Below are 22,413 nucleotides of genomic sequence, written 5' to 3'. Positions count from 1 at the left end.
GTGGCCTTGGGGCCCATCATACTCACCCTTTGATGAAACTCCACCTGAAACTTTGATGCATGCCATTTTAAAAACAATCCAAATTGAGTAAAACCGTTTATCTGAAGAAAAAAAACAGATTAGAGTTATAATGTTTTAAAGAAGTTATTTTATTTTACAAGTAATTAGATTAATTTGAGTGTCTTAGGTGTGTGTTATTATTATAGACTACTGTAAACCTACATCAATAACTCCCTGGCCTAAACAAGATTTGAAGAAATGTCATATTCAAGTGGACATGGCTCCAGTGAGTTTACCAGTCTTTTTTTCACTTTGCTCAATTTTCTGTTTGTTATGAAATGAGAATCACAAAGCCAACTTTGATCAATAAAGCTTTATCTGACACCAGCAGTCGTTTGCTTTCTTTGATTCTCTTGAATCGTCTTCCAGGCGCATGTTGTTGTTTCCCTCCAGAGCCGCAGGGGGCGCATGTTGTTGTTTCCCTCCAGAGCCGCAGGGGGCGCATGTTGTTGTTCCCCTCCAGAGCCGCAGGTGGCGCATGTTGTTGTTCCCCTCCAGAGCCGCAGGGGGCGCATGTGTTCTGCAGCACAGTCCAGCATGAGGGCTAACCGGAACTGCTTGCTTCTCTTTCCGCCGGCTCAGGCCGCCATGTCCCCCGCGCGTAGGAGACACTTAGCGCTCTTTTCTGCTCTAGGAATTCTCTTTCTAACATTTTATTATTGGGCTCTTTTACTCTTCTTCATTGTCATTCTTGCCTTTCTTTATATTATTCTACAATACCACGGCCAAGAAGCTCTTCCTGCGCGCTTAGGCCTGAATCCCCGGGCTAGAGTGAGTCTTCAGACCGGGCTGTGGCGCTGGCTCTCGGCTTGGGGCGGCAGTGGTGTGTTGGAGCCTCCTCGGAGGCTGGAAAGGTACAGCAGCGGCAAAAATAAGCCTCCGTTCCGGGAACCAGCGCAGCCCTACGGCCACAGGCTCGCACAGACCGGTCCGTATCGCGCGGAGGCTCTGAGCAGTGAGTCGCTTATGTTCAGCCCGCGGGACTTGCTCATGGGCAGTTATATCTCCAAAGCCGACAGTCCGCCGGCCAACTCTCTCCGAGCCCGGACCGCACGGAACCCGCGGGAGCAGCTACGAGACGGCCTGGCCAAGCCCAACTATGCGGTGTACACTCCGAACCGCAGGCTCAGCTTCACCGGGTGAGTGCACCTTTCCCGCACGCGTAGGACCAGGTGAACGGACGAGCCGCGAAGAGCAGACCCCGGCACTAACTGGGCGGCACGCAGTCTCTCATTAACCCTAACCTAAATGAGATGCTTTTCACTTGAGGCTTTTAGTTGAGTATTCGGTCAATCAAACTAACTACAATCTGTGTAATGGCAAGAAACTTTTGCGAGAGACTGCGTAATTCATATCCATATCCTGTACAGTTGGAGACGAAAACACCGAATAATAACAAGTAATAATGTTTTCTCTCTCCCTTTTTATGGCATAGCGTAAAACATCTGCCCTGAAGATGTACAACTACAGTAGGTGGCAGTAAATGCACCTTAACAACAACAAAGTGGTACGAGTCAGCACCGCACTTAAAGCAGTCCGTGTGATGTGGTGGACGTGGTAAAAGAGGTCACACTCACTCACGCTGTTTGGCCCTGGAGATCTAACAGACAAACTGCAATGTAAACTAAACGGGAAACTTTAAACTCGTCATTCTAAAAAAAAAACTACAAGAGCGACAAACGTCCAAATGAATACTGACGAAAACACTGCATATGCTACTACAACTAGAATGTTCCCGATTGTGGCCAGCTCTTCACGTCATCATCACTGTAGAGATACTCACCGTTAAAGCAGCTGGGTTCACTCATGCTTGTCCCTGTGTGTGTCCCAGAGAGCCGCTGGGGTCCGGGGCCAGGTTCACAATCACACCCCAGCGCCATTACCCCCTCCAGCAGCAGGAGGGCTCTCCCGTGGGTGTCCTGCCTCCGCTCAGGTGGGACAGCTTCAGACACAAGAATGTCCTCAGCCCTCGAAACTCTATGTCCAGCCCAGTGACGGTCAAGATCGCCCGGCCGGACGAAGCCGCTCACAGGTAACACACTTATTTATTGGCCTATTCTGAAAAAGATAATCGGAAGATATTTTTTTGAGCCAACAGAAATGTTAAATGGCTTTAAAACGTTAATCAAGGGTATTTCAGTCAGTACTGGATCTGTTATTGTGAAACCTAGAAAATGCTAAAAAAAAAAAAAAAATACCCTCTTTTAATGTAAATGTGTCTAAAGAACAAAGTCAAAAACTGCATCATTGTTGGATCAATACTTTGAATTAAAATGTCAAATATTAAATAACAAAAGCATAGTATGTCTTCTTTAAATGTGTTAGTTGAGATGTTGGTGTCAGACAAGGACAATAAAATGCCCCACAAGAGTTTGTTCCATTTTCCTTCGCAGCGTTCTCAGAATATTGTAAATGATGTTAAACCTGATGTTCGAACTGTGCATGTGGTTTTCTAAATGAAAACCACAGCCACACCACTATTGATAATTTGATATATTTCCCTGCTCTGGATGAAAGCCTTTACATATTTTGTCAGCCTTACATTTAACTTAACTCAAAGCAGGATTCACGCTGCAAAAAATGCTCAAAACGTGCAGCAAAAACACTGGACGCCCAAGACGCGCGTCCGCATAGATTTTAAATGTAAACTGGACGATTTGACACAACTTGTTTATTAAGTAGTATTTTAATGATGGCGCTACCTAAAATATGGGATGAAGTTGGGTTCTAGGCGCCCCACCATCCCTGAATGTACATAGCGAGGCCCCTGATTTATAAAACTGTGCGGCGTCCACTACGCAGTTTGTGCTTTACAGATCCCACCTGCCGCTGGGGTCTGTGCACGTGAACACATCAGGTCACGCCCTCGTTACACCTCCACAACACCATGAAAGAGCTGTGCAAAGTGACTTATGAATGAGATTCAACAAAGCATGAGTCGATAATCAGAGGGGGAGGGGCAGAGGCAGGGAGTGTGCTCGGCTTCATGTGTGTCCTGTGTGTCCAGAATGAGTGGAATAAACGGCTCTTCTGTTTATCAGCCAACTTCTGTTTGAATGTCATCATATCTCTGAATTTATTTTCATTTTAGGTTAATAGATGTGTTTTCTGACTCAATCCAATATTTCCTAATAACTCTTCACTTCGGCTCCTCTCCACGAGTGACGTCTCCAGACTTTGTGCAGAACTTACAGGAGGGTCTCAGTTTGAGCAGAGTGGAAGGTTTATAAATGTCTCGTATGGGGCAGAGGGCGGCCCACGCACTGCGGAGTGCGCAAGCAAGATTTAGAAATGAGATGTGGTAACTGTTTCCTGTGTACATGGGTTTCAGCTTGGACCAAGTGGGCAGCCCTGTGTTCCCCATCGCCACAGCCGACCCCTGCTCCAGAGAGAGTGTGCTGAAGGTGCTGAAGGAGAGCCGCAAAAGGGAGGTGGACGAGGAGGAGGGCAGCCTCTCAGCCCAGCAGAGGAGCAAGAGGAGGTATGAAGGGCTACCACCACTTTCCCCCTGAGAAAGAAATGTGGCTTTTACACATTCATTTTCTTCATCAAAAGAAGAGACTGAAGCCGTCTAATCTAAATCTAGTTTGTTAGAGTTGCTGTCTGAGATTCTACACCAAACACTGTTGTTCAATGGTTCCCAAAGTGCGGGTCTCAGAGAATGAGCTGGGATTCGTGAGATGACTTGCAAAATGTAATTTTAAAATAATGATAACGTATTTTACATATTTTTATTGGAAACTGTATATGTTAGTGAAATGATGTAACAAAACTCAATAAGCCACACAACTAAGTGCTTTTAAATGGCCGCCCAGCGTGAGCCGGAAGTGGAGCCACAGAATTCACAAGCTCGAAGAAGAGAGGGCGTCATCTTAAACGCTGTTTTATTCTTCACAAATGTGTTTGTTGTTGGCATGAACGGAAGGAAAATTACTTCCTCAAGCCCCTGAGCATTACCATGGAGATCATCTCACTAATAACTGATGAGACGTAAAAGAGCTACAATGAGGTGCCTATTGTGGCGATCGCATCCAAACCAAAGCCGCGGTGGGCTAAGCACGGGTCACAGACAGGTGCACGGGTCACAGACAGGTGCACGGGTCACAGACAGGTGCACGGGTCACAGACAGGTGCACGGGTCACAGACAGGTGCACATGCCAGGTTACTTTATTGTTCCACAAGTACACAGAAAAGCTTTACTTTCATTTAGATGACACACGCTTGGAACACAACAACGATTCCTGAACTCTCTTTCTGGTGAGATGGAACGATTAATGTTGAACAAGGCGTAGAACGATAACGGTAATATAACAAAAAGGTAACGTAACGATAATATAAACGGTCAACAAAAGTCTTCCCCGTGCTCACCCCGCCGCCATTATCCAAGCCAAACACACAGTGAGCGTTCTCACTAATGAATACACACACCCCCTAGTGCCGCCCCCTACGCCGTAGAGTCGTGCGCGTGCACAAACCCACATATGGCTCTTACAGTGCCATTAACCTGTTACCATGCACCTGCGCGCCGGCGCGCATTTTCCATATCTCAAATATTCTCTTGCATCATCACTTTTATTTCCGTGGTCAATACCAGCAAGTTATACATCATTTAAAGCTTATTTTCTCAACAAAACGAATATGTCATTGATTGAATAATATGCCCCAAGAAGCAATTGCCAATAGTTTGTGGGAAAGTCTCAACTTTTACAAACGCATGTCCTGTTTGCTGTTTATGACGGAAGAAACGGCTTTAATTCTGTACATCCTTGTACTCAGTCTGTCCATAAGGAATCATTGAAAAACAATATCCACTTGTATTTTTCCTGAAGTTTTCCGATTTCGAGATATTGTCAAGTAAACAGTTTTCTTCTCTGGCTCGTGCTTTTCGTCCGGCTCGTCCGGCGCATTTCTCCGTCCATGACAAATGACCTGTTTGACTTATAAGATTGTGTTTGGCATCGATCTTTTCTTCAGACTGTTAGCTACAGAATGAGACCCTCCACCATTTTTTCTGTCCACGGGTTTGTTTGCTACAGCCGCCGCAAAAAAAAATGCGCCGCTTCCGACACACATCATGGTTCCACTGTTGACATCCACATAGCGCTGCATGCTAGCGGCGTAGCAGACTTTGATTGACATATTATCCACTATATTCACGCGTGTAAAGACTGTCATAGCCTAGATTTTTCGGCAGGAGGTGACTAGATTTTACGCATCACGTTTTCTGATTTTATTAGCCTTTTGGACATGCATTTTGTTAGATATATGTATTATTATACCAATACTATATATATATATATATATATATATATATATATATATATATATATATATATATATATATATATATATATATATATATATATATATATATATATATATATATATATATATATATATATATATATATATATATATATATATATATATATATATATATATATATATATATATATATATATATATATATATATATATATATATATATATATATATATATATATGGGAAATTCATGGGTAAATATACACATTTTCACATACATTGTTTTTAGCAGTTATAATAGGTATTAGTGGCCTACAAAACATCAAAATGTATGTTTTATGATCATAGAGGAGCTAAAATTATAATAAAACAGTTTGGCACAGTTGGCACATACAGTGATCCCTCGTTTATCGTGGGGGTTACGTTCCAAGAAGAACCCGCGGGAGTCGAAATCTGCGAAGTAGAAACCTTTATTTTTTTACAGTTATTATACAATGAAATACTCCATGAAACATTGAAAGCAAGGAACAAAACCTTTTTACAGGCCCAAGCATTTGTTTAACAAATAAAAGTACTGTATAAACGTTTGTACTGTACTCTCACCGCTCTCTCCCGGAGCTCACTAACCTAACGCTCTCACCGGCGTGTCCCGCAGCTCACACGCGCGCTCTCACCGGCCTCGCAAACATCAATTTGGCAAGCGGTTTTACGTACATGTACATATTAATCCATAACGTTATTGACACACAGGTAGAGAAGACGCGGAGAGACTGTTTAGCCAATCAGAATGCAGAACACAATGTACGATGCAAATCTGCGAAGCAGCGAGACCGCGGAAAGTGAACCGCGTTATAGCGAGGGATCGCTGTATTTGGATCACTTGTTCCGAATATACTTTTTGATACAAAGGTCAACAGCACCAAAATGCCTGTTCCCAGAGATCTGAAACTTTACACAGTTGTTGTCAACAAGATAAACATCATGTACAGTGAACAGCATAAACACAATGAAGTATGTCATGCTCAGGACCATTACAAATTGACAATATTCAGGCGAGACAGTGTTCATGTGCACATCTGCATAAACTATAAGGCCTAAGCTTTCTAATGATGCGTCACACTTGCATGAGGTCTGTAAGATTCTCTTTTAATAAGCAATGCCATTTGAGTCCAACCATTGTGCACAGGGCCAAGTAGGTGGATGGTAACAGGTTAAGCTCTGTTTGTGGCCATTATATTTTATTTTTATTTATGTATTATGTATTTTTAAAATGATCAGCTGTATTAAAGCGTAGGCAGGTTGATTGTTCTAAAAACACACATCTCACAGGAATCTTTGAAAGTTTAAACATAAAAAAGAAAATATAAGTGTTCCCTTCCTTTTGCTATTAATCATGATTAACCGTAACATTGCTACCGTAACATCCCTTGGATGCCAGACTTTGTGCAGGTCTTAGTGTCCGCAGATGTTGGAGAGAACCGAACATGACTTGCGCAGGCTTTAGCTGCTCTCACTTCAGCATTTGGAAAATGCTTTGGATATCTTCCTCCTTTTTTATTCAATTATGTTTTATCTCCTGTGTTTTCTTTTGGTCCTGTTCCATTACTTGTGTTTGTTTAATAGTTTTAAATTCAAGAAAAACCCAAGAGCAGGACACTGGATGTAGCAGTATAGTCCATGTAACCACGTGGTGTCCTTGTGTGTTTGCAGGCGTAATGACAGTGGAGGAAGTGCTCAGTCTGCCTTTGAGTCTCTGCTGCCCAATGGAACGTCCACGCAGCTCATCCCAAAGTGAGTGACACTCTGGGATTACTGAAGACATATATTCTGCTAAACTGACTATGGACTTCTAAACATGTCCCAGTGATGTTCCCTCCGCATTATCTTAGAGTTGTTTTGAGTAATTCATGCATTTGGAATAATCCCGTATAGAATGTGAGGCCACAACCCCATGTTTACTTGGCATTATTTAAAATATTCAGACAGCAAGGTAAAGAACCTCCCATTTAGGGCTGTCGCAGTAACTGCACTATTGCAGTACTAGACCCCACAGAAGGGCTCAAGTGACTGCAGTAACCGCATGTTACATTTTAATCAGGTTTCACACACATGCCTGGTGTAATTGAACAATTTAATGATGAACTATTTCATGTTTTCACACCCTCTGCCTTCAAGAAAACGTTCTCGTCTCCTGCCTTCAGACTCTGCTCCGTCTCGAGCAGACAGACTTTAAATGAATCTCGTCAATAAATACCCAGCACTGACGTGACAGCGCAGGGGGCCACGACTGAGCGTTCTCCACAAACCGCAGCATGTTAAACATAAGCCTACATTGACCCAAACAAATCCCAGTGTATCAGCTCACAGATAAAGAACTGAGGGTCCAGAGTGACCCTTATATAAGTCTGCGTGCTGTGTGTAAATCCACGTCAGTCTGACATGATCAACACTTAAATCTGTAAATCTCATCCTCCTCGCTCCAGAAACCACCAGTAAATGTGGCGTGGTTAGAATCCAGCCAGAAGATGCAGCCAAACAAAAATACTGTCCAATCTGCCAGAATCCTCCTCCATAAAGGTTAAAGCATCATCTGTCCATCATCTGTCCATCATCTGTCCCATCATCTGTCCCATCATCTGTCCCATCATCTGTCCCATCATCTGTCCCATCATCTGTCCATGGATGCAGAAAACAAAAGTGAAACATGAGAATCAGCTGTGAGCTGATAAACTGTCACTTACAAGGATGTCATGGTATCTGGAGGATAAATATAGCAAATTAATCATTTTAAAAACAAAATATGGCTGCAAATGAATTGGATAATATAAATGTAAGCTTATATAGCTCATTGTAAGTTTTTTATGTATTATGTCAGTTATTAGACTTTGAGAAAGTCACTAAGTCACTTTCGCACATTTATGTTACAAATGTGGGACATTAGAAAATGATGACTTACTAAATAAGAGTTTCCAGTTGTTTTAATCAGTGGACCTGTTTGTGACCAGGCCGGGCAATCTGAAGAGAGCGCTGACCGTGTCGTCAGAGGAGCAGGTGAAGCGCTCACGCACCTCCTCTGTGAGCTCGTCCAGCGGAGCCCCCACCTTCAGAGGGACCCCCAGCTCCAGGAGGAACCCCATCACCAGCTCCTACAGCTCCTCCAAGGGACTGGGACAGGTACTGCACGCTGCTGCTCTTCTGTATTTCAAAGTGATCTTTTGTATATTAATAATAACCACAGTAGAATAGCACACATTCTATTCAAATATAAAGCAATATGAAGATGGCAAATGTGTCTGTACCTAGTTTAATGAAATATTTCTATATTGTATCAATAAGGCAGATGGTATCAACATGTTGTTTTTTCTTGGCACTGTGAAACCTTCTGACTCCGGCTTGAAACATCTGCAATACATTCTTTGATTAGTCGACTAGTCAAATGATTATTTCTATTTTTCATTGAGACTTTTAAAAGACATAATCATCAACCTAATGTAAGTGTGCGTAAGTGTATAACACCCGTGTGCCCTTTGTGTTTTAGCAGAAGAGGCCGTGGGCCCCGTCGGTTCTGTCCAGCCCCGGAGCGTCGCGCCCTCACACTCCAGAGGGCAGCTCCAAAAGGGCCAGGTATGCATCAAAACCAAGCAAGCACTCCTCTAAAGACGGGTTTGATCAGTGTTTCTGTTGAGTATGAGAGACATTCATTCTGACTGTTGATTTGTTTTTGCAGAGAAGAGGAGCAGAAGTGTCCCAGCCCTAAGCCGTCTGTGAAGCCCGACAGAACCTCAGGACAGATGCTTGTGCTGGGTGAGTGTGGAGCTCCTCCCCACAAGGGCTGGAGTCCACTAAAGACATTCTTGGCTGACTGAAATTTATCATTTGGTTGATTTTTAAATTTGCCAATTTTGGAATCTCACAAAACATTTGCTAACATTTCACTGGTTTTGTGCCAATGTTTTAGATTATTCGAAGTAACTGGGCCTTTCAGCCATACTTCAGTTTAAAAAGAGTTTCACTAAATACAGTATTAGCAGTCAGACTCTTCAGCAAGAGCTAATGAAGGCAGCCTGGATCAATGTTCAGGCTTAATAGAGAATCACGCTTTTAGATTTTACTAACCAAAATGCGCATGAATTAACACAGTAGACGTTTGTTTTCACATGAACTGCTTTAATGCACCTTATTTATGAGTAACCTTAGCTTTTATGGCGTTGTACAGTCACAGGCAATTCCTTCCATGAACATATTTGATGGGTGCTGCTCATGGCCTCTAGAGCAATGTCCTGTATTCTCTTATGAGGCAAGCGCACTGAACTCATAACTGTAAACATCGATTAAGTATAATTTTAATTTGCCTTTCTGAGTCCCTTAACATCTTCATCAGTATCTGCTCCAAATAAATCCATATCTGTCAGGCCCAACTAAAGACCTGCCCTGGGCATCAATTACTCGACTAGAAAGGTGCACGGTGTGGCACTGGAATAATCTTATAAATTTAATGATATAGGGATGCAGCTATCGATTCTTGGGTGGACAATTATTTTCCTCCAAGGGCCATATTCGAATCCAGGCAAGTAGCGGAGGGCCGGCCCGCCATCATTGGTGTGGAAAAAAAAATCCCAAAAATTAAATATCAAATAAAATATAACTTTTCTGTCAAATGTAGGCTATTGAATCTATTATTTCATTACACGTCATATTTATTAAGGATACAAGTGCAGACAGATGCTTGAGGGCAATTTTTTTTTTTTTTATATTACTTGGACAAGCTTGGCAGGCCGGATTGAAAGGCGCTGCGGGCCGGATGTGGCCCGCAGGCCGTAGTTTGCCCACCCCTGCTGTAGACCATTTAAAAGCATATTGAATATTTTTTTAAATAAACATTATTTGTGAGTGTCTGCTTAAAATAACACATTCATATAAGTTTCACACGAGTTTGTCCCCAAAACAGCAACATTTCACTTCAGTCCAAACTGTTCCATTTGTATATAAAGAATATATATAAAGGACTAATTAACTTGTTACCAGACTGTTTGTGGACAGTTACAGTGGCTATGAATTCATTATAAGAAACTTGTAAAACACAATATTGAGTGAGGTCAGTGATCCTGGTGTTTTGAGCTGGAACTCTTTCTGACTTTGACTTTGTTTCATAATTGCGATCCTCCGTGCTGTTTCCATGGATGTATGGGCGCAACAGAGGAGAGAGCGGCGGATTTTAAACTCACAATTGTGCCTGGGAAAAGTAGATTTGTTGTGTGAAAGAGCACGGAGGACCGCGAATGTCCGCGAAGGCGGGGCGAAGACACGGAGGCTCAAGTGAACAGCACACCGAGTTACAGCTCAAAACACTGCTCTTTCACTCAACTAAACTCTGCTTTCCAATCACACTTGTCAGTTAAGAACACGCCGCTCTCTCTGTTGTGCTTTAGTTGCTGCAGGTCCACACAGAACAAGCTCTGTGAAACAAAAGCGCTACAAGTTGTTCTGTGTGCTCTGCACGCCACAGAGTCGCATGTTTTTTAATCAAAATATTAATTAAACGAATCATCGTGGCAATAATAATAATAATGATAATAATCAAAGTTTTTTATAATGTGTTTAATCGATTAATTGTTGCAGACCTATTGAACACCATACGATTTTGCAAGTTCTCCCACGTGAAATTCTCACAGAATCCAAACAAACAAATCCAGAAATCAGTGTATGATTATATGATTTTTAAATAATTTATTTGGATGTTATTTCGGCAAATAAGTATTTAAACACCTGCCAATAAACCAATAAATGGGTTGCCGGGTGTAATTATTTCTCAAATGATAACAATTGTATGATTTTAAATGGACTTTGGATGGACCTTATTTACAAGCAGCAGCAGATATAACACACAGTGAGTAAAATAACACCCTATAATTTTGCAAGTTCTCCCACATAGAAATTATGGAGGGTCTGAAATGTTCATTGTAGGTGCATTTCCACTGTGAGATACGGAATCTAAAAGAATACAAAATCCGAAAATCACATTGTATGATTTTTAGATTAGTTTATTTGTATGTTTTTGCTGCATTTACATAAGTATTTGAACACCTGCCAATCGGCAAGGATTCTGGTTCTTAAAGACCCGTTAGTCTGCCTTTAAAAAGTCCACCTCTGCTCCACTTGCATCTGATGAGCTCCAACTCCTGTTTGAGCTCATTAGATGCATAAAGACCCCTGCCCACCCCACAATCAGTCAGACTCCAACTACTGCCATGGGCAAGACCAAAGGGCTGTCAAAGACACCAGAGACTATAGTGTAGACCTCCACAAGGCTGGAAAGGGCTACGGGGCAATTAGCGAGCAGCTTGTGAAGAAAGATCATCTGTTGGAAGAGGTCAATCTCCTTTGGGCTGTGGCTCCATGCTAGATCTCACCTTGTGGGGGATCAATAATGATAAGAAAGGTGAGGAATCAGCCCAGAACTACAGGAGGAGCTAGTCAATGACCTGAAGAGAGCTGGGACCACAGTTTTAAAGGTTACTATGGTAATACACTACGCCTTCATGGTTTAAAATCATGCATCGCACAGAAGGTTCCTCTGCTTAAGTCAGCACATGTTCAGGCCTGTCTGAAGTTTGCCAATGACCATCAGGATGATCCAGAGGATCATGGGAGAAAGTCATGGGGTCAGATTTTGGTATAAACTCCACTCTCCGTGTTTGGAGGAAAAAGAAGGATGAGAACAAGAACACCATCCCAACTGTGAAGCATGGGGGTGGAAACATCATGCATTGGGGGGCTTTTCTGCACAGGGGACAGGACGACTGCTCTGTAACAAGGAGAGAATGAATGGGGCTCTAGTATTGTGGGATTTTTGGGCAAGAACCTCCTTCCCTCAGTCAGAGCGTTGAAGATGGGGCGTGGCTGGGTCTTCCAACATGACAATGACTTGAAGCAAACAGCCAGGAGAACCAAGGAGTGGCTCCATAAGAAGCATATCAAGGTTTTGGAGTAGCCTGGCCAGCTTAAACTCAGTGTTGCTCAGCGACGGCCTTGAAACCTGAAGGATCTAGAGAGGATCTCTGTGGAGGAGTGGCCAAAGTCCCTGCTGCAGAGTGCAAACCTGGGCAAGAACTACAGGGAACGTTTGACCTCTAATTGTAAACAAAGGCCAAATATCAACTCTGATCTTTTTTTTTTTTTTCAGGTGTTCAAATACTGTTTTGTATCATACAAATAAAACAAATCATACAATGTGATGTCTGGATACTGACTCTCACAGTGGAAATGCACCTTCGATTTTCAGACCCCTCAATAATTTTAGTCACACGGAGAAACATGCAAACTCTACATAAAAAGGCCTAATAAAAGAGTCAAATAATCAAGCATTTGGCTGACTAAGACACAATTGACTGATTGACTGGCTAAAGGTCTTCAAGCCTACTCCTCACACTATTGCACTGTTGAATTTTCATAATGATTACCAGGCTCTTATTCCTTAGCCTTTGTATTTTGGTAAACCGATTACTCTTGAGGCCACAAAGGACGCAGTGGAATTTTTATCTGCCCTATAGACGAACATCTGTTTTCGTCCAAATTAAATTTATTTGTGGTCCAGTTTTACCAGTATTAATACACTGTTTTGAATATTCCAGATGCATCCTCGTCTCCTCCTGCGGAGCCTGGCACAAGCACCACAGAACGCACAGGGAGCGGTGGGAATCGAAAGCGCAAGATCCAGCTGATCACCAGAGACGAAAGCCTCACTCTGGTAAGAACAGATACGGTCCTGGCCTGGAGACCACAGCAGTTCTCATGTGGTGTGGTGATACAAGTGTATGTGTGTGTGTGTGTGTCTGTATGTGTGTCTGTATGTATGTGTGTGTGTGTGTGTGCGCGTGCCTGTTAGCAGCCTCCCCCTCCAGAACTAGGCTACATCGTCACAGTCAAGGACCTGGATGAGGAGAAACTCCGCACTCTCAGCAAGATCCACAATATCCTGGAGACACCTGGTAAGTCCCGCTGCACAGCCCTTCTCCTCTCACTTCCCCTGCACACACGTCCAGCTCTACCTTGTGCCACATGTTGAAGAAAACATGGTCTTTTTCACAGGGGTGATGGTGATTAAAAATAATATATATATTTCACATGGCCAATTATTTTTTTCTTTTCTTTTTTTAAGCCAGCAGGAGGCAACGACGGACACTTTAAACACCCAAAAATACATATTTAACCATCACAGGAACTCATAGTGTGTTCAGATCGGGGCGTCAAATTTGCCCTGCACATTTGAAGGCGGACGCCTCGGACGCTCGTCTGAAAAATACACTCTCCAGCAGACACGCATCCGACGCGTCTAGTGCACATGCGCAGTGGAGGAGGAGTTCGGTGGAAGAGCCAGAGTGGGCTCTACTTCCTGAGGAGACTCAGGTCTTTTAGAGACGCATGAGTTTGTCTCGTTTATTCTGGCTGCTGTTTACATCCCGGCAAGCACGTGCACGCAGGAGGCGGAGCGCATGCTCGCGAAGCAGATCAGGAGTGCAGAGCAGACCTTCCCAGACTTCATGTGTATTATCCTGGGTGATTTTAGCAAGGGGAATCTCAGCCACAAACTACCAAAGTACAGAAAGTTTATTAAAGTCCCGACCAGAGATCAGAACACGCTGGATCACTGCTACACAATAGTCAGCAACGCCTTCCGCACCGTGGGCCGAGCCGCACTGGGCTCATCAGACCACGTCATGGTTGACCTGATCCCCACGTACAGACAGAGGCTGAAGCTCTGTAAACCTGTAGTAAGGACTTCTAAGAGGTGGACCAACGAGGCAGTGGAGGAGGAGCTACATGTGTGTTTGGACATTACAGACTGGGAGGTTTTCAGAGCTGCCACAGACAGTTTGGATGAGGACACGGACACTGTGACGTCATATATTCTATTCTGTGAGGACTTAATGACTACAGACCTGTGGCTCTGACGTCTGTAGTCATGAAGTCATTTGAGCGCCTGGTCTTGCCACACCTCAAGTCCTTCACCTCCCCCCAGCTGGACCCCCTGCAGTTCGCCTACAGAGGCAACAGGTCTGTGGACGACACCATCAACCTGGCTCTCCACTTCACCCTGCAGCATCTGGACTCCCCGGGAACCTACACCAGGATCCTGTTTGTGGACTTGAGCTCTGCATTCAACACCATCCTCCTGCTCTGCTCCAGGACAAGCTCTCCCAGCTCAACGTGCCCGATTCCACCTGCAGGTGGAGCACTGACTTCCTGACGGATCGGAGGCAGTGTGTGCGGCTGGGGAAGAATGTCTCAGACACTCGGACTATCAGCACAGGAGCTCCACAGGGCTGTGTACTTTCTCCTCTGCTCTTCTCCCTGTACACAAACTGCTGCACCTCCAGCCACAACTCTGTTAAACCAATTAAGTTTGCGGACGACACCACCCTCATCGGGCTCATCTCAGACGGGGATGAGTCCGTCTACAGGAGGTGGAGTGGCTGATGTCCTGGTGCAGTGTTGAGTTCAACGCCCAGAAAAACATTGAGATGATCGTGGACTTAAGGAAAGTCCCAGCCCCCCCTCACCATCTCAGACTCCCTCATCTCCACTGTGGACTCCCTCCTCTTTCTCAGCACCACCATCATCTGGGATCTCAAGTGGGAGCCCACCATCAGCTCCTCATCAAGAAGAACCAGCAGAGGATGTACTTCCTGCAGCAGCTGAGGAAAGCCAAGCTGCCAGAGGAGATGATGGTGCAGTTCTACACGGCCATCATAGAGTCCATCCCCACCTCCTCCATCACTGTGTGGTACACTGGAGCCACAGCCAGGGACAAATAGAGACTACCCTCTGCTGAGAAGGTGTTTGGCTGTGGACTTCCATCTCTGCAGGACCTGTACGTCTCCAGGGCTCTGGGACGAGCAGGTTGGATCACAGCCGCCCCTCTCTCCCTGGACACTGACTATTTGAGCCACTCCCCTCAGGCAGGAGGCTACGGTCCATCCGGACCAGAACCTCCCGTCACAAGAACAGTTTCTTTCCCTCTGCAGTTGGACTCATGAACACTTCTTAAACACTGTCACTTTAACCATAATTAAATCACTCACTGCAGTGTTCACTTTCTGCACTTCAACTGTAAATTTTACATTGTAATTTGTGTACATAGTTGGCTTGATTTTTATCCTTTATTAGATTTAAATTGTTTCTCTTTAATGCATACCCATGCTTGATTTTGTATAGGTTGTTTAATCATTGTTCATTGTTTTATGTTGCACCGAATCACCAAAGCAAGTTCCTATGTTCACATGTTTCTATGTGAATTCTGTTCATTGGCAACGGCAATAAACCTTTTTCTGATTCTGAGTCATGTGAGATCGTCAATTATTTGGGAGGGGTTTTTGAGTTGGGTTTTGAAAGGTCAATCCTCTGTCAGTAAAAACATGTGGTTTTGAGCAGTCAGACTTTGGAGGTACAAAGTTGAATAAGATTAAAAGTTTATATAGTTTATGTGCATGAAATAATTACTAAATACCAGGCTAAAACAATTAAAAATCGAGATTGATCAATATGAGAAAATTCCATTTATATTGTTTCCATATCGCCCAGCCCTGGCCCTTTTTTTTATAAATGTAAATTTATGTTGCACTTTTGGGCCACCTTACAGCGAGGCAATATTCAATGCTGTCTTCTGCTCACCCTTAATCTTGGATTAAAAGCAGATCAATGGTTTATTGATTTTAAACTAATCTTATGTTTTTGTGTAGCTCCTGAGCCCGCCTCCTCCAGTCTTCCCTCATCTATTGGCTCCAGTGAAACCCTTAGCACCCCAGTTACTCTGAGCGGCTTCCTGAGCGCCTCAGCCAGGACCACCAGTAGCAGCCTGGATGCTTCTGCGGGTGGCAGCCTGGGTGCCTCTGCGGGTGGCAGCCTGGGTGCCTCTGCGGGTGGCAGCCTGGGTGCCGCTGCGGAGGCTGCGGGTGGCAGCCTGGGTGCCGCTGCGGAGGCTGCGGGTGGCAGCCTGGGTGCCTCTGCGGTGGCTGCGGGTGGCAGCCTGGGTGCCTCTGCGGTGGCTGCGGGTGGCAGCCTGGGTGCCTCTGCGGAGGCAGCGGGTGGCAGCCTGGGTGCCTCTGCGGGTGGCAGCCTGGAGGCAGCGGGTGGCAGCAGTGCAGAGCGCGGTCCAGCTCAGCTCAACATTCTGCTTGAGTCTCTGAAGAGGAAGAGTCCTGCGCCGGTCACAGCCACAGGTCGGTATTTTCTGTTTGTGCACATTTAACCACTGCCTGACTACACAGGCACATACATGGAAAGTTAATGGACTCCTACTGCAGAGAATTTTTAGACAACATGAAGTCCCTGTTTATTTTAAACCAGGAAACACTTTAAGACAAAAACTGGTTCACCCTAAGGACAAGTTGCCGACTCAAAAACAGAGCAATGTAGTTTATTCTATCCAATGCAAAGGAAGTTGTAAAGAACGTTACATAGTGAGACTAAACAGCCTCTGCACAGGAGACACTATCAGCACAGAAGAAATACAAGTTCAGGACCACAGAGCGCCGTGCATCTTCATCTTGAAGCCTCTAATCACTCGTTTGAAGACGGTGAGGTGAAGATTTTAAGCAGGAGAAAAGATTGAAAGAGGAGTTGAGGAAGCTATTTTTGTTAAAAAAGAAAGACCTTCTTTAAACAGAAATGGAGGGCTAAGATTCAACCTTCCTGTGGTTTATAATGGGATACTGAACCCCTGGAGAAGTAGAGGACCAGGACATTTAGATGCTAATCAGGTACTCAGACAAACCAAAGACAAAGGGGAGACTAATAGTCCATTAAAGGTCTGAATAGGCTCAGTAGACACACAAAGAGTGTAAGTTTCTGTTGAAACAAACAACTCTTTCCACTTCAGGAAGGCTCCGCCCAATGGGTTGGACTTACCACAGAATAGTATAAATATCAGAGTTCTCGACCTAAATTCTCTTATTGACAATGACTCTTGGATGAGAGTCGAAACGTCTATTTTTTCTAACTGAGTCCAGATGACTACAACTGAAGCTTTTTCTACAATGGACTCCTAGCATATTTTCACAGTTGTTCTCTTCTGTACAGTGACTGTGTCGGCTCAGGCCCAGTCCGCTGTGGTCCAGCAGGTCCCTCCCGTCTCCACATCCCTGGTATCGTCTCAGCAGCCTTCAGCTCCTGCTCCTGCTTCAGCTCCTGCTGCAGCTCCTGCTGCAGCTCCTTCCAGTGCATCCACTGCTGCTACTGTTACCCCCTCTCAGTTGACCTCCTTCAAACCGATCTTCACCTACACCAGCACAGCCGATGATCCCAAACCACTCCAGAACTTTAAACCCATTTTTGGCTTGACTCCTGAGAGTGGTGTGTCGACCCCAGCCTCCTCCTCAGTCTCTACAGCCGGTATGTTCAGCAGCTCCAGTAGCACCACCACAGCCTCTGTGTTCTCCCCCAGCACCATGCCTGTCAGTGGGGCCATGTTTGGGAGCTCGTCTGGGAGCTCGCTGCAGGTGTCCAACCCGCCCAGCTCCTCTCAGAGTGGGCTGAGCTTTGTACAGGCCCCACTCAGCAGCACCAACACATTTGAAGGCTTTGGGACCACCACCACACCGGCCCCTCTAATGTTTGGGACCACCACCACACAAGCTCCTCCCCCTTATGGGACCACCACCACACAAGACCCTCCCCCTTACGGGATCACCTCCATACAGGCTCCTCACGCTTTTGGGGGCTCAAAGTCTACACAGGCTCCTCCCACTTTTGGCAGCACTGCGTCCACACAGGCTCCTCCCACGTTTGGGAGCACCATGCCCACACAAGCTCCTCCCACTTTTGGGATTACCATGTCAACACAGGCTCCTCCCACGTTTGGAAGCACCATGTCTACACAGGCTCCTCCCACTTTTGGGAGCACCATGTCAACACAGGCTCCTCCCACTTTTGGGAGCACCATGTCTACACAGGCTCCTCCCACTTTTGGGAGCACCATGTCTTCACAGGCTCCTCCCACTTTTGGCAGCACCATGTCTACACAGGCTCCTCCCACTTTTGGGAGCACCATGTCTTCACAGGCTCCTCCCACTTTTGGCAGCACCATGTCTTCTCAGTCTAACAGCTTTGGGACCACCACATCTACGTTCACTTTTGGGAAGTCGTCCTTGGAGTCCAGCTCGGTCCAGCCCAGTTTCATTTCTTCAACAGAACCTGCCAAACCGTTCACTTTTGGAGCAGCATCCTCAACTCCAGCTTCACAGACTGCTCCATCTGCTCTGGGAGTGGCCCCCAGCACAGCCCTCTCCTTTGGGACTCTGTCTAAGCCCTCCTTCTCCTTTGGTAGCACCACAACCGTGGCCCCAGGCTTTGGGACTGAGGTGGCCCCTCAGAGCTCAAACACCTTCACGTTTGGCAGTACTGCTCCGCAGTCTGCTGCCCCCAACGCACAGCCCTCAACTCCATTCAAGTTTGGGGCTGCAGCACCTCCCCAGTTTGGGACGCCAGTCAACAACACGGCCCCCCAGATGGGAGCGTTCAGCTTTGGTGCCGCCAACTCAGACAAACCAGCTTTTGGTAAGTTGTGCACACATGACATGTCCCATCTCCAGCAGGAAGGTGGCACACACATGCATCAATTTACTCATTGCTCCCCCACGTGGGGCCACAGCCTGATGTGATGCTGCTTTTATCTTTCAGGAACCCCGGCCCCTACGTTTTTGCAGACTCCTGCTCCTATCCCCTTTGGAAGTCCAGCAACTCTAGGCCAGAACTTCAATGCTGCTCCTTTTGGTAATATTTGTTCTTGTTGTCTTGTTGTCCTGTGTTCTGGTGAGATTGTTTTTATAGGTGGAGCACAAACAGTGAGGAAATTAAGTATTTGAACACTTCAAATTATGGGAGGGCCTGAAATTGTGGATTGTAAGTCCACTGTGAGAAACGGGGGGAAAAAATCTGGAAATCACATTGTGTGATTTTAGAATAGTTTATTTGTATGTTAGGCCTTAGTTATTTTATGACTTGGTTTACGGATCCGCCGCACTTAGATGATTGATTTTCTACAATATAAATAAAATAAATTATTATCGATTTGTTTTTCTAAAGTACTGCCGACAACACATTCTGTGCTCAGCGCTTCCTGGTTCTGGACCTGGTTTAGTCTTGGGTTAGTCCCCGGGATGAAAGCGTGCTTTCCACGTTGCACAAAAACAAATAGGTGGATTATATGAAACAACACTCAAAGGCTTGTTCTTATTCTAAACTTTTTTAAATTTTGGGAACAAATTAAAAAACATAAATATTGCTCACTTATGTCATTACCTGCATATGAGGCATGACTGCAAACATCATGCACACAGTGCACATCCCACTCCAGCGGCCACATACAGCCTCTTTACGCCAGCTTTAAAGTAGGAAATTTAGCAAAATGGACCCGCCCAAGGAAAATGCTCCTGTTACCGCTTAGTCCGGATGAGCTTTGGCTCAGGGGTGCTGGGTAATTTCCTAGTGTGATGTCAATTACAACCAGGAAGTAAAATTATAAACCGAAAAAAAAATATTTTCTGGGATAAATGTTTTATGATGTTTGGATACATTTTAATGTATTTATCCTAACTGCATTTTAGTGTGAGTTATGAGTAGTCCAACCTGTCATAGGCACTTAAAATTACACAATATATCATGATAACGTTGCATTAATCGCAATCAAGTTGCTTACCATCGGTATTGGTTTCAAAATGAAATGTCACTTGACGGACTGACTGTCACTGGACTGACTTTGGAAAGAGCCGGGGCAGGGTTGTGCTTGGTCCTCCCTTTTGTTTGTTGTTTGCTTGGAATAATTGGCCCAATATATTAGACAATTGGAAACCATTCATGGTGTCTCAACTAATGGGACAGAGCATTAAATTACCTGCTATGCAGATGTCCTACTACACCCAAATAAATGACCACACCCAAAGAAATGACCACACCTAATGTGACACATTTCCTTCATGATATTGGTCCAATGTCTGGATACAAACTGAATCCTCCATAAAGAGCTATCACCAATCTTGGAGAAAAACTATCCTTTTCTTAACTATAAAGAAAGATCTAGAACATAGTTGTCAAACTCTGCTCCGCGGGCCAAATCCAGCCCGCTAGACGTTTTAATCCGGCCCGCCGAACACTTGTTTTTCTAAATACATTTCAGTTTATGAGAACAAACATTTTGTAATTTTTTTTAATCGATCCAGTAATTGCTTCAAAACAGCGTAGGCTATATAAAGCTATTTATTTCTTATATTTTTAATAGTTTTATGTTTTACGTTATGTTCGGCCTGCGACCCAGCCTGAGCGTCCAAATTCGGCCCGCGGCTCAAATGAGTTTGACACCCCTGATCTAGAAAATGACTCTGATCCCATAAGTCAAGTTTAAGGATTTAAAATATAAAAATGAATTGTTCAATCCCTCATTTGTCCAGGAGTGTAACATTGTAGAACAGAATCTGTTGTATCGTTTGTGATGCAACTGAATTGTTTCTACTACAAAAATGAATGTTTTGCACACATTTCCATATTTTCTATATCTATTCCAAACGTCCTGAATTTCCATCCCCAACTGGCTGTTTGAGTGGAATAAAACAATTTCAAGATTTATATAGCAAGGGTAAAACAGTAGCGTCTGAATCAAAACCCAAAGACTATCAAAAGAAAAAGGAGTCTGAAAAATGACTTTATTTTCAGCTCAAATCAGATGAAAGAATGTTTTCAGCTCCTCTTCTAACTATATATGAAAAAAAAAACAGAAGGTAACCTTGCTTTGACCGATCAAGAGTGGGAAAGTGTTTGTACATCCCAGTGGAGGACCTCAAAATCACATGTTTGGAGGGAAATGTCTTGGAAAAATTAGTTTTTTTTTTTCATAACACAAGGTCAAAGTGCTCATTATTCACGAGGAAATGTAGACTGTTGGAGAAACTGGCAGCCAGGAGACAAAGCACTATCACGTGAGACTGTCCTGTTGCTGCTCTGATGACCGGGCTCGACGTTGCCGTCCCTCTCAATTTTAGAACGACTTTGGCCACACAAAAGCCATGGACTCAATAGATGGATAGCATTTGTGTCAGTCATCAAGATGCTTCTGGTAGCTGTCAGTTTGTGGTGGAGAACATTTATTTCAGTAATGCAATAATGTTACATGTTACAATATCTAACATGGTTTTCCTGTGTCTTCCAGGCTCACCGGTCACGCCCTCCTTCTCCATCGGTGCTGGTTCTAAATCCGCCTCACGACAGAGGCTCCAGGCTCGACGACCACACACTCGGAAGAAGTAACAGACTTTAGCTGCCTCTCTGACCCCATTGTCCTGCACACAAACTACCTGAGCACAGGACCTGGACAATGCTCTGCGGGGCCCAAGGGCCCCCTGCAGAGTCCACAAGTTTCAGCAGCGCCCCTAAAGGACCAGAGCTGTATTATACTGAACCTGCTGTTCAGATGGAATCATTGTTCATTAAGTTAAAAAAAAGTATCTTGGTGTTTTTTTATGATTTTTAATGTTTTAATGTGGCCATTACTACCTGGGCACACTGTGTTTAACTGGCCCTGTCCAGCAACATTTGCATTGGACGACGGCAGTGATGGTCAGTGTTGATCATTGATGTCCACCTCTTTGACAGAACTGTGTCAAACTGCTTAGATGGCTCAGTCCTTAACATAAAGCTCCCTCTTTGGTTAAGGTTGTAGATAAATTATGTGCATAAATATTTTTTATGTAAATAAATATTTTTCTGAACATCCTGTATTACAGATGGTCTTGTGTGTCTAATATTGATGATCAGGTTTGCACACGAATCTCTCATTTATTCCAGATGTGAAAGAGAATGAATCGGGCTCCAACGCTTCTTGATTTCCCGTTTTGTAAAAGCAGAAGTTTGCATTCACTTAGAGGGCGAAATCAAAAATATTTGAAGAAAAAAATAAACTTAAAAAACTCCAACAATTTACTCTGAAGTGTGTTCAGTGTACACAATATATAGCATGTTTAAATGACATAAACATGTTAAACTGCAATGCAAAGGCAGGTTATAATACAACTTTTACTTACTACCTTATTTCTGTCTCATC

General features: G+C 44.2%; 1 protein-coding gene across 2 annotated transcripts; it reads left to right on the top strand.

Moving 5' to 3' along the window:
• Positions 1-614: 614 nt before the first annotated feature.
• Positions 615-22,088, top strand: pom121 (POM121 transmembrane nucleoporin). Of its 2 annotated transcripts, none has more exons than XM_072446984.1 (13): positions 615-1,199; positions 1,892-2,092; positions 3,392-3,541; positions 7,035-7,115; positions 8,330-8,498; positions 8,863-8,948; positions 9,052-9,128; positions 12,956-13,071; positions 13,213-13,312; positions 16,064-16,543; positions 17,403-18,878; positions 19,002-19,094; positions 21,523-22,088. In XM_072446984.1, exons 1-13 carry the CDS (start codon positions 649-651, stop codon positions 21,618-21,620), a joined length of 3,678 nt encoding a protein of 1,225 aa, XP_072303085.1. In that variant the 5' UTR covers positions 615-648; the 3' UTR covers positions 21,621-22,088. The 2 variants fall into 2 exon arrangements, with proteins under 2 accessions (XP_072303085.1, XP_072303084.1); XM_072446983.1 differs by having other exon boundaries at positions 13,210-13,312.
• The last annotated feature ends 325 nt before the right edge of the window (positions 22,089-22,413 follow it).

Source organism: Eucyclogobius newberryi, unplaced genomic scaffold (genome assembly GCF_026437365.1).
Source record: "Eucyclogobius newberryi isolate DKJ021-1_F unplaced genomic scaffold, fEucNew1.0.hap1 SCAF_15, whole genome shotgun sequence".
Classification (NCBI taxonomy): domain Eukaryota; kingdom Metazoa; phylum Chordata; class Actinopteri; order Gobiiformes; family Gobiidae; genus Eucyclogobius; species Eucyclogobius newberryi.
This window is presented reverse-complemented; position numbering and strand designations above follow the sequence as displayed.